Genomic DNA, 12,492 nt, shown 5'->3' with positions numbered 1-12,492 from the left:
TTTAGATATAGAGTATTTATGATAGTTACTATTTTCAAGCAAGTTATTTGTTAATATTGCTTACTACTTGTTATGATTAGGCTTTTAAAATAATTCTCTCTTCCTATTTGTTATCTGATTTTCTACTGCTTGCTATGAGTTCTTTGATATTGGATATTATACGTAAAAATATTTGGCTAGTACCAATCACATGGACCCTATTTTGGTTAGCTCTTATGCCAGTGGTAGACTAATAGCAAATGCCACCCAAAAAAACCTCTTTAATTAAGTTACTCTGTAAGTAAGTTCATGCCTGTGCCTGTAGGAGATTATAGGATTATGTGAGTTACTGAATCAATTATTGCCTGTTCGTGCCAATCTGATAGACAGAATATTACCTACCTGGCAAAATGGTGTCACATTTGTCATATCTGTTGAAATTGCATGGAAGGGATAATATAAAATGGCATTAGGCTCAGGGTTTATAATTTGAATTCTAAATTTGGCATAGATTTTATGACTTAGACTAGCCATTAAGCCTTTCTTTTTCAACCAGTAAAAATGATGGGTTGCTGAAAAATAATAAAGGACTGCTTAATACTTGCAAGATGTGTTTTTGTATCGTATTCGTATTCCCTCTGTTTAGACTACTTGCCCTTCCCCTCTCTGACCAACTCCTCATCTAGGAATCATTTCCTTCACAGTGTCTTCCCAGATACCTGTTTCTCCTTATTCTGGATTAGTGCAGTTACCATATTGTATTGTAATTATTAGTTTATTTGTTTGACTCCCCATCGGATTGTGAGAACTTTTGTTTTTAATCCTTAGATTTTAGCACTGCCTGACATGTTATTCCTGAAGTACATGTTTGATAAATGGATGTATGGTGGAGGAATGCATGTGATTTTTAAACATTTAAAATTAGGTAAGAGTAGCGTTGGCTGGGCACGGTGGCTCACGCCTGTAATCCCAGCGCTATGGGAGACTGAGACGGGTGGATCACCTGAGGTCAGGAGTTTGAGACCAGCCTGGCCAACATGACGAAACCTTGTCTCTACTAAAAATACCAAAATTAGCTGCACTGGATATAATTCTGGTCACCAAAGTCTGGTCCCCCCCCCCTTTTTTTTTTAATTTTAAGAGACAGAGTCTTGCTTTGTTCCAGGCTGGAGTGCAATAGTGTGATCATAGCTCACTACCGCCTTGAACTTCTGGGCTCAAGGGAATCCTCCTGCCTTAGCCCCCCAGTAGCTGGGACTGTAGGTACACACTACCACTCCCAGCTAATTTTAAGAAAAATTTTTTTTGTAGAGATGGCATCTTGACATCTTATCCAGGCTGGTCTTGAGTTCCTGGGCTCAGGTGATCCTCCCACTTTAGCTTCCCAAAGTACAGGGATTGCAGGCGTGAGGCACCTTGCCCGGCCCACAGTTTGGTTTCTTAACAAAAGGACCATTGTTTAATTTGTCATGACTCTTTAAAATGAATCTTATTGTTTTAGTTGCTGTAGAACTTGTAAAGAAAACTGACTCTCAGCCAACCTCCGTAATGTTGCTTGATTTCATCCAGCATATCATGAAATCCTCCCCACTTATGTTTGTAAATGTGAATGGAAGCCATGAGGCCAAAGGCAGTTGTATTGGTAAGTGCTGTTATTCGTGCATTCACTTGTCATCTGTTTTATGAAATCCTCCTTCTTTTACTGCTCTTGTGAAATATTACAAGTACATAATTACAACTTTTTTGGGTCAGCTTTGCTGTAAATTGAAGGAGCAAAATGGTAATGGTTATTTTTCCTTCACATATCCTTATTGTTTTCTTTTTAGTATTGTATACTAGGTACTTAGAAATAATCAAATTTGTTTATTTGCCATTGAACACTTTGGCATAGTTTTCTTTTTTCTGTTTTTGGTAATCTCTTCTAGATCAGAGATTGGCAAGCTTTAGTCCACAGTGTGGCTGCCTGTTTTTGTGACCTAAGTTTTGTGTTTTGTTTTGTTTCCTTTTTTTTTTTTTTTTTAAATAGGACAGGGTCCCACTATATTGCCCAGGCTGGTCTTGAACTGCTAGACTCAAGGGATCCTCCTGCCTCAGCTTCCTGCATACCTGGGATTATAGGCACATGCTACTGTGCCTGGCTTCATTTTTTGTAAGCAAAGTTTTATCAGAACACAGCCATGCTCATTCTTTTACTTATTGTCTGTGACTACTACAGAGGCAACTTGGGCACTCAAGCCAAAAATAATACTATCTGGTCCTTTAAAAAAAGTTTGCTGACTGCTCTTCTGTATATTGAAGCTTTTCTCTAGGCTTATTCATTATTGCACCTACTACTTTTGTCCCTTCACTGGTGTCTTCATAAAGAGATGCAAAATAAACATTTTTTTTTTTTGTATAGTGGATAAAGTATTTAAAAATTTTTTGCTCGAACTTTAACTCAACTTTGATAGCATGTCCTCCAAGAAGTTTTTTTCTGAGCACTACTTCTAACTGCTTAGAACTGGCTTGGTTACTCCTTTATTCTCTCTTAGTACTAAGTGTTCTGCATTTCATCTATCGTAGAGGCTATTAAACTGTATTCTAATCATTGGTTTGTCTATATTCTTTCCTACAGTAGTTTTTAAACTACAAGTCATAACCCACTAGTGGGTTATGACATTAGGCAATTACCAGCATTTAAAACAAGACGAAATAAACTAGCAAATATCGGCTGGGCGTGGTGGCTCACGCCTGTAATCCCAACACTTTGGGGGTTCGAGACCAGCCTAGTCTACATGGCGAAACCCTGTCTCTACCAAAACCAAACCAAGCCAAAACAAAACAAAAACATTAGCTGAACGTGGTGGCACATGCCTGTGGTACCAGCTACTCGGAAGGCTGAGGCACACAAATTGCTTTAGCCTGGGAGGCAGAGATTGCAGTGAGCTAAGACCGTGCTGCTGCACTCCAGCCTGGGTGACAGAGTGAGAACCTGTCTCAAGAAAAAAAGAAGAAAATATTAGAGTACATTGTATGTAATAAGAATAAGTACTATTTCATAAGCCTTTTATTTTAAATATTTAAATAAAATGCATGTATATGTACTGGGTCGTGATATAAAATGTTATTTCTTTGTTGCAGTCAAAAAGCTCAAACTGTACTGTGCGATTCATGAGGACAGGACTATGACTGATTTATTCTTGTGTACCTGAGACAGAGTCACCACTCAAATTTTAGTTGAAGGAATGATAATAGCTACCCTTTATTGAACATTTATTTTACTTTGGAACTGTGCTATTTCATGTACATTGTCTTATTTGGTCCTCACAGTAACCCATAACATAGATAGCATTATTCTCCTTTCATACATGAAATTACAGAGGTTCAGAGAAATGAAAAGTTTATACAATTAGTAAGTGGAAAGCTAGGGCCTTGTCTTTTTGACTCCAAAGTTGGTACAGGCATACCTCAGAAATATTGTGGGTTCAGTTCCAGACCACCACAATAAAGTGAATATTGCAATGAAGTAAGTCATGTGAATTTTTTGGTTTCCCAGTGCATATATGTTATGTTTACATTGTATATTAAGTGTGGAATAGCATTATGTCTAAAAAACAATTAAAAACACTTTATTGCTAAAAAATGCTAACGATTATATGATCCTTCAGCAAGTTGTAATATTTGTGCTGGTGGAGGGTCTTGCCTTGGTGTTGAGGGCCTTTCTCTGGATTAGGCTTTGGCTTAAGGGAATGTTGTGGCTGGTTTGATCTTCTTTTTTTCCTACTGGAAATTTCCTCATCTTTTAATGATTTGATCTTCTATTCAGACTATGAAAACTTTCTCCATACCAGCAATAAGGCTGCTTCACTTTCTCATCAATGGTGTGTTCAGTGGAGTAGCACTTTTAATTTCGTCCAAAAACTTTTTCTTGAACAGGTTGGTTGTTTGGTGAAAGAGGCCTAGCTTTCAACCTGTCTTGGCTTTCAACATGCCTTCCTCAGTAGGCTTAATCATTTCTAGCTTTTGATTTGAAGTGAGAGATGTGCGACTCTTTCTTTCATTTGAACACTTAGAGGCCATTATAAGGGTTATTAATTGACCTAATTTCAATACTGTGTCTCAGGGAATAGGGAGACACAAGGAGAGGGAGAGAGATGGGGAACTGCTGGTCGGTGGGCCAGTCAGAACGCATACATTTATCTATTAAGTTTGCCACCTTATATTGATGTGGTTCATGACAGCTCCAAACAATTACAATAGCAACATCAAACATCACTGATCACAGATCACCATAACAGATATGATAATAATGAAAGTGTTTGAAATATTGTGAGAATTACCAAAATGGGATACAGAGACATGAAGTGACCACATGCTGTTGGAAAAATGGCACTGATATACTTGCTTGATGCAGAGTTACCACAACCTTCAATTTGTGACAAATGCAGCATCTGCAACATGCAATAAAACTGGGTATGTCTGTGTTCTAAACTATTATGTTTCCACTGTGAAAGGAATGTTTTACACTCTTTTGTTAGTGAAGTTTATTCTTTAAAAGTCAATCGTCAAGGATTTAGCAAATGAATTAGCACTTCAGATATACTTGTTTATTTAATATCTTTTTTGTTTATTTCAAAGAATTCAGTAATTGGATCATAACAAGACTTCTGCGGATTGCAGCAACTCCCTCCTGTCATTTGTTACACAAGAAAATCTGTGAAGTCATCTGTTCATTATTATTTCTTTTTAAAAGCAAGAGTCCTGCTATTTTTGGGGTACTCACGAAAGAATTATTACAACTTTTTGAAGACTTGGTTTACCTCCATAGAAGAAATGTGATGGGTCATGCTGTGGAATGGCCAGTGGTCATTAGCCGATTTTTAAGTCAATTAGATGAACACATGGGATATTTACAATCAGCTCCTTTGCGGTTGATAAGTATGCAAAATTTAGAATTTATTGAAGTCACTTTATTAACGGTTCTTACTCGTATTATTGCAATTGTGTTTTTTAGAAGGCAAGAACTCTTACTTTGGCAGATAGGTTGTGTACTGCTAGAGTATGGTAGTCCAAAAATTAAATCACTAGCAATTAGCTTTTTAACTGAACTTTTTCAGCTTGGAGGACTACCAGCACAACCAGCTAGCACTTTTTTCAGCTCATTTTTGGAATTATTAAAACACCTTGTAGAAATGGATACTGACCAATTGAAACTCTATGAAGAGCCATTATCAAAGCTGATAAAGACACTATTTCCCTTTGAAGCAGAAGCTTATAGAAATATTGAACCTGTCTATTTAAATATGCTGCTGGAAAAACTCTGTGTCATGTTTGAAGATGGTGTGCTCATGCGGCTTAAGTCTGATTTGCTAAAAGCAGCTTTGTGCCATTTACTGCAGTATTTTCTTAAATTTGTGCCAGCTGGGTATGAATCTGCTTTACAAGTCAGGAAGGTCTATGTGACAAATATTTGTAAAGCTCTTTTGGATGTGCTTGGAATTCAGGTAGATGCAGAGGTAAGTAATTTTTCAGGTTACTTGTTAAGTATGTATTTTGTTCATCATTTAATTGTATACATATGTGCAAAATGTAATAATAAGGAAATGGAATATCTTTAATAGTAATTTATATTTGGAACATAATGATTTTCATTGTGTAGTCTGGCTCACTGTTATGGACTTTTACTTTGATTTCAGAAGGATTTGTTGTTTAAGTTGGTAATGAACTGCCAATGGAGTAGAATGTTTCTAAGTAGAATCTGTGATGTGTAAATGTATTTGTTGCATTATTAATTAAAAGGGGGCAGTTATCAACTTAATTGCAGAAGCTTTGATCACTCAAATAGATTTTGTGTCTGACAAGTTATAATCAATCACTTTTAGAAAACCTATGAATGATTAATCATGCCAAATTATGTGCTTTTTTCTGTTTGGACTGTGGGAGTCAGGAAATACGATAAAATCATCAGAGATGCAGTAACTTGATTAAATATTTTAATTTATTAATCTTGCTGGATTTGTTACGTGAAAAAAGTTGGTAATTCCCTTACAACATTTTTTATAAGGGAATTAAAATTTATAGCATTTTGGTAAGAGGAAAAACAGGATATAGAGAGAAGGATTTGTCTTAAACCTTCTGAGACTATAGAACCATAGTCTATATATAGACTTAAATAATATAGATCAATTTAGATGTTTGTTTTGTTTTATGAGACTCTAAAAGTAGTTTCACTAGAAAACATCTGACTAACATCTAATACATTCTTGCTACCTATGAATAATATAAATATATTTTCTAAGGAATATTTCTGGAAATTATTTTTTATTTTCTCAGTACTTGTTGGGCCCACTTTATGCAGCTTTGAAAGTGGAAAGTATGGAAATCATTGAGGAGATTCAATGCCAAACTCAACAGGAAAACCTCAGCAGTAATAGTGATGGAATATCACCCAAAAGGCGTCGTCTCAGCTCATCTCTAAACCCTTCTAAAAGAGCACCAAAACAGACTGAGGAGTATGATGACCTTCATTCAGTTTGTATTTAGCCGTTAAATAAAACTTTGTTCACTTTTAAAAATCAACTTATTAGTTAAGTGCTTTGATTTAAATACACAAAGAACACCTTTCTAAATGTAGCCAAGGGAGTGCTTAAAATATTTTAATACTTCTTGTAGACTGTCAGTAGTATAAAACATTTCATGGTTAAATATAGTTAGTTTGCATGTTTTTACATGCTTATCTAATTTAACTTTTTAATAGGTGAAAAATCTTTGAGACTGTGCATCTATTAGCAATTTTTAAAATGTTAACAAACAATTTTTATAAAGTAGCTAAATAATTGCTATATTTCAGTTCTGAACATTGTTTTAATTGTTTTAAATCTTAATATGAATTTCAATAGTTGATATTACATAGTATGTTTTATTCTAAAGATGTTTCATGTTTTAACCAAATTTATATTGCATAAGAATATCTCTCTACTGTATTCATAATTATAGAATTAAACATGTGAACATGAACCAAAAGAGCGTATTATGGAGTGCACTGAAACAGAAAGCTGAATCCCTTCAGATTTCCCTTGAATACAGTGGCCTAAAGAATCCTGTTATTGAGATGTTAGAAGGAATCGCTGTTGTCTTACAACTGACTGCTCTGTGTACTGTTCATTGTTCTCATCAAAACATGAACTGGTAAAACAAACTTCTTGTTTCTTGGGGTTGGGTTTCCTGTAATGAACTTGGATTTACTGTTTACTCATTATTCACTTGAATCATGTGACCTTAGAACACAAACTTTTCACTGAAGTAGTTAAGAAATTTATTTTCTATTGAGTCAAATGCTAGGCACAGTGCTAAGCACTGTATATATCTTAGTTAATATTTACAGTAGTCCTCTAAGGTAAATGCTGTTATGCCCATTTTAAAAATTAGAAATTGACACTCAGAGAAACTGAGGCTCTTTTTTATCTGAAGCCAAAACTGACTTTCTTGGGGACGCATGGTTAGAAAGTACCAGAACACATTTGTGTACAACTCAAAAACCCAGTGTTTGGCTTTTGGAGACAGGGTCTCGCTTTGTCTCCCAGGCTGGTGTACGGTGGCATGATCATGGCTCACTACAGCCTTGATCTCCGTACGGGGCTCAAGTGAGCCTCCAAAGTAGCTGGGACTATAGGCATATGCCGCCATACCCTAAATAAAAAAAATTTTTTTTGTAGAGATGGGTTTCCCTGTATTGTGCTGGCTGTTCTCAAACTCCTGGGCTCAAGTGATCCTCCCACGTCAGCCTCCCAAAGTAATTTTAGTTCCCAAATCCTAAGGGTGATTTAAGCTGACATAAATAGATTAAATTTAAAATAATGATTACTTGATTTGCATATTTAAATTGTTATAAATTTTGTACTCACAATTTCTTTTGGCTTTACAACAATTTTACGTTTGACTATAACAAAATTCGTCTTAATTCCAATGTCTTTAATAAAATGTACTTACTGCAGCCCTACTTTCAAGGACTGTCAACACAAATCCAAGAAGAAACCTTCTGTAGTGATAACTTGGATGTCATTGGATTTTTACACAAAAGTGCTTAAGAGCTGTAGAAGTTTGTTAGAAACTGTTCAGAAACCAGACCTGGAGGCAACCATTGATAAGGTGGTGAAAATTTATGATGCTTTGATTTATATGCAAGGTGAGTACAAATAAGCAATAGATCAGAATAACCTTTAAAGATAATCAGTATAGAAATACGCTTTCTTTTTTGCCTGAAGCCTAAGTGCATGGAATACCCAGAAGTTTGTTCTTGATTTCAGTTCTATTAAATTTGTCAATTTCTGAGTTGCCAGTTTATGTGCATAATATTTTGATTCTTTAGTCAATAGAAATTATTTATAACTTTAAAGTTTTTTGATTTGGGAGTTTGAGGAATGCTGTGGTTCTTCTTTAAAAAAGGCACAGATACATGTTTATATAAAGTCACATTTAATTTCTTTGGGTTCACAGACCTCAGACCATCATTTATGGATCTCTGTGTTAAGAATTTTCTTCTTATCGAATGATCATTATAACAGTATTTGGTATTTCAAATGTCTTTATTTTTGTTTAAAAGAGATATGATTAAGGAAAAGTTATAATTAATGACTTATTTTGTGCTTCTGTAGTAAACAGTTCATTTGAAGATCATATCCTGGAAGATTTATGTGGAATGCTCTCACTTCCATGGATTTATTCCCATTCTGATGATGGCTGTTTAAAGTTAACCACATTTGCCACTAATCTTCTAACATTAAGCCATAGGATTTCAGATAGCTATTGTAAGTGCTCACAAGAATATGTTTGTGTGTGGTTTGTTTTATTTATTTATTTATTTTTGAGACACAGTCTTACTCTGTCGTCCTTGCTGGAGTGCAGTGGCGCAATCTTGGCTTGCTGCAAATTTTCCTACCTCAGCCTCCTGAGTAGCTGGGATTACAGGTGTGCACCACCACACCCAGATAATTTTTGTATTTTTAGTAGAGGTGGGGTTTCACCATGTTGGCCAGGCTGGTTTCGAACTCCTGACCTCAAGTGATCCACTTGCCTCAACCTTCTAAAGTGCTAGGATTACAGGCGTGAGCCACCATGCCCGGCTTTGTGTGGTTTGTTTTAACTCACCTCTATATAGGACTTCTAAGACTTATTTAAATTTTTTTCAATAATTAAAAGAGCAGTTATATTTTTAATAATTCAGAAAGGGGTTAGATATATAAAAAGTAACACATAAAATCCTGACCCACATATCCCATTTCCTTTCTTTTTGTAAAACATTTGCAATGTATCCTCACGTGTCATTATCTTCATTTAATAAGATTAGGAAGTATTTGAGAAATATTTTAAAAAGAAGAACAATATACCAAAAATTCTTATACCAACTTCTCAGTTTAAGAAATAAAAACATTAGGCCAGGCACGGTGGCTCACGCCTGTAATCCCAACACTTTGGGAGGCCAAGGTATGTGGATCACTTGAGGTCAGGAGCTTGAGCCCAGCCTGGCCAACATGGCAAAACCTCATCTCTTCTAAAAATACAAAAATTAGCCAGGCATGGTGACTTGTGCCTGTAGTCCTAGCTACTAGGGAGGCTGAGATACAAGAATCTCTTGAATCCAGGAGGCAGAGGTTTCAGTGAGCCAAGATTGCGCCACTGCACTCCAGCCTGGGCAACAGAGTGAGACTCTGTCTCAAAAAAAAGAAAAAAGAAATAAAAACATCATAGCCCTTTAAAGTCAATTTCTCTTCATCCTTCCCTCTCTTCATGAAATTTTTTTTTAAAAAGGAAATAAAAATATTAGAGATATGATGGAAACCCTTTGTTCCTCTATGATTTCATTCCCCTCATTTTTTTCCCCCAGAGATTACTACTGTTCTGAATTTGGTGTTGATTGTTCTGTTGAATGTTCTATTACTTTTATTATATATGTGTTTATTTGTAAATAATAAAAGAAATTGTTTTGCTTCTTACAGCTTACATTTTGTTGGTCAACGTTATCTTTATGAGACTTATCCTTGGTGATATGGGTAACTCTAGTTTTTATTTAAACTTCCGAATAGTAGCCAAATGTATGGATAGACACTATCAGACCTCCTATTGGTGGACAATCACGTTGTTTCCAAGTTTTCACAATTACATGCAACATTTAAATGAATATTTTTATAAATGATTCTTTAGTCATTCTAAGGCCTTGCTGTTTGAAAAGTATGGTCCACAGACCAGTAGCATCGCCACCATTTAGGGACTTGTTAGAAATGGAGCATCTTTGATTCTGCTGAGAGAGCACATTTAAAAAAAAATAAAATAAAATAAAGAAATGGAGAATCTTATGCTCCACCCAGACCTACTGAATCAGAATCTACATTTTAACAAGATAGGTGATTCATATCCATATTAAAGTTTGAGAAGCACTTTTTAACGTTTTTACCTACGTAAGAGTAGTATTGTTGGGTTATAGAGTTTGCACATCTTCACCTCTATTCTGCTGTATTGTTCTCCAAAGATATGCCAGTTTATACTCCTGTTAGCAGAGTATGAGTTCCACATCCTCACTGACACTTAGCTGACTTTAAAATTTTTGCTATCTAGAAAATAAAAAATGTCATGGAGTTATAAAACTTTTTTCTTTTTCTTATCTGGTAGGTATGATTTTCAATTTGCATTTCCTTGATTATTTAGTAAGGTTGTGTATAGACCTTTTTCAGTGCACTTTATTTTCTGAAAAGGAGCTTTTAATTAAATTAGGTATTAAATGTATTTTAAATGTTACTTGACTTTTTTTTATATATACACAAATGTTACATATGTATATGTGTATACATAAAATTAACATTAGTAGAAATCATGTTTAACAGACTTAATTTTTTCAGCACCACAGGCACAGTCACGATGTGTGTTTCTTCTGACTCTGTTTCCAAGAAGAATATTCCTTGAATGGAGAACAGCAGTTTACAACTGGGCCCTGCAGAGCTCCCATGAAGTAATCCGGGCTAGTTGTGTTAGTGGATTTTTTATCTTATTGCAGCAGCAGAATTCTTGTAACAGAGTTCCCAAGATTCTAATGTATGTACTAAGATTTTAATTTGAATATATCACTCTATTGGAAAGATCATAATTCTCTGGCTATATATGCAGGGTTATGTTTATTGTTGAATATGTAAAGCAAATGTTGCTTTTAGTTTTAGAATTTAACATTTTTTCCTTCTAGGCTTTGTTTTACCAGTACTTTTGTCCCAAATTAAGCAAGACTATTTAGACCACAAAATTAGGCAAGAAAGTTTAGTACTTTTTCTTTTTTTTTCCCCAGAGATAAAGTCAAAGATGATTCTGACATTATCAAGAAAGAATTTGCTTCTATACTTGGTCAACTTGTCTGTACCCTTCATGGCATGTTTTATCTGACAAGCTCTTTAACAGAACCTTTCTCTGAACATGAACATGTGGACCTCTTCTGTAGGAACTTGAAAGCCACTTCTCAACATGAATGTTCATCTTCTCAACTAAAAGCATCTGTTTGCAAGCCATTCCTTTTCCTACTAAAAAAGAAAACACCTAGTGCAGTAAAACTTGGTGAGTGATTATGACTTATTTAATATTTTAAAACTTATTTAAACTCTGCTTTTCAAATCAGTAAAAGAATTAGGCTGAAGCCTTGAAAAATTACAGAAAGTTACTTGCTTTATAGATTCAGCGCTCAGTATTGATTAGTTATAAATGAGATAACTGGTATTAGATCGCATCACAGAACCTATAGGAGAGGTGATTTTGGGATTTTTTCGAATACTTTTGTGATTTGACAGCCTAAATGGGGCATACCTATGGTCGTTTCAATATTGTAAGATTCAATATTCTATATCTTCTTTAGTGATACCAGAGACCTTCTTAATGTGTCCCCTGTTGGACACATTGGACTTTGAGAATTTCAAATAGATTACTTTGCCCAGCTGAGGACTATAGAGTGTATCTTCTTGGCCACTTTCCAGTGGTAATGGAGTATAAGTTTTTACGAAGCATGAGATTTATACAAATACTTAGAAGATCCATTTGTTTAGGTAGTAAGTTGAAACTTGTTCTCAAGTTTTCAAAGCAATAGAAAGTACTCCCTAAATCTTGTAATGTAAGGTTAACAATAAAGCTAAGATCCCCCTTAGAAATGTGCTTTTCTTTTCTTTTCTTTTCTTTTTTTTCCTTTTTTTTTTTTTCCTTTTTCTGAGACGGAGTTTTACTCTTGTTGCCCAGGCTGGAGTACAATGGCGCGATCTTGGCTCACTGCAACCTCCACCTCCTGGGTTCAGGCAATTCTCTTGCCTCAGCCTCCGGAGTAGCTGGGATTACAGGCGCGTACCACCATGCCGGGCAAATTTTTGCATTTTTAGTAGAGATGGGGTTTCACCATGTTGGTCAGGCTGGTCTCCAACCCCTTACCTCAGGTGATCCACCTGCCCTGGCCTCCCAAATTACTGGGATTACAGGCATGAGCCACCATGCCTGGCCTTTCTTTCTTTCTTTTTT

The 12,492-nt window shown here is 35.4% G+C and overlaps 1 protein-coding gene across 2 annotated transcripts in view; it reads left to right on the top strand.

Moving 5' to 3' along the window:
- Positions 1-12,492, top strand: part of LOC105469998 (ATR serine/threonine kinase) — a 121,371-nt gene that overhangs the window by 10,883 nt on the left and 97,996 nt on the right. For both annotated transcript variants that reach the window (XM_011721684.2, XM_071091057.1), the window contains exons 3-10: positions 1,481-1,621; positions 4,597-5,474; positions 6,292-6,470; positions 6,955-7,146; positions 7,953-8,143; positions 8,613-8,765; positions 10,851-11,043; positions 11,288-11,550. In XM_011721684.2, coding sequence (XP_011719986.1) covers positions 1,481-1,621; positions 4,597-5,474; positions 6,292-6,470; positions 6,955-7,146; positions 7,953-8,143; positions 8,613-8,765; positions 10,851-11,043; positions 11,288-11,550 — 2,190 coding nt within the window. The remainder of the gene's footprint in view (positions 1-1,480; positions 1,622-4,596; positions 5,475-6,291; positions 6,471-6,954; positions 7,147-7,952; positions 8,144-8,612; positions 8,766-10,850; positions 11,044-11,287; positions 11,551-12,492) is intronic.

Source organism: Macaca nemestrina, chromosome 2, assembly GCF_043159975.1.
Source record: "Macaca nemestrina isolate mMacNem1 chromosome 2, mMacNem.hap1, whole genome shotgun sequence".
NCBI classification, from domain to species: domain Eukaryota; kingdom Metazoa; phylum Chordata; class Mammalia; order Primates; family Cercopithecidae; genus Macaca; species Macaca nemestrina.
Note: the sequence above shows the minus strand (reverse complement) of the source record. Positions and strands in the feature narration are given on the sequence as shown.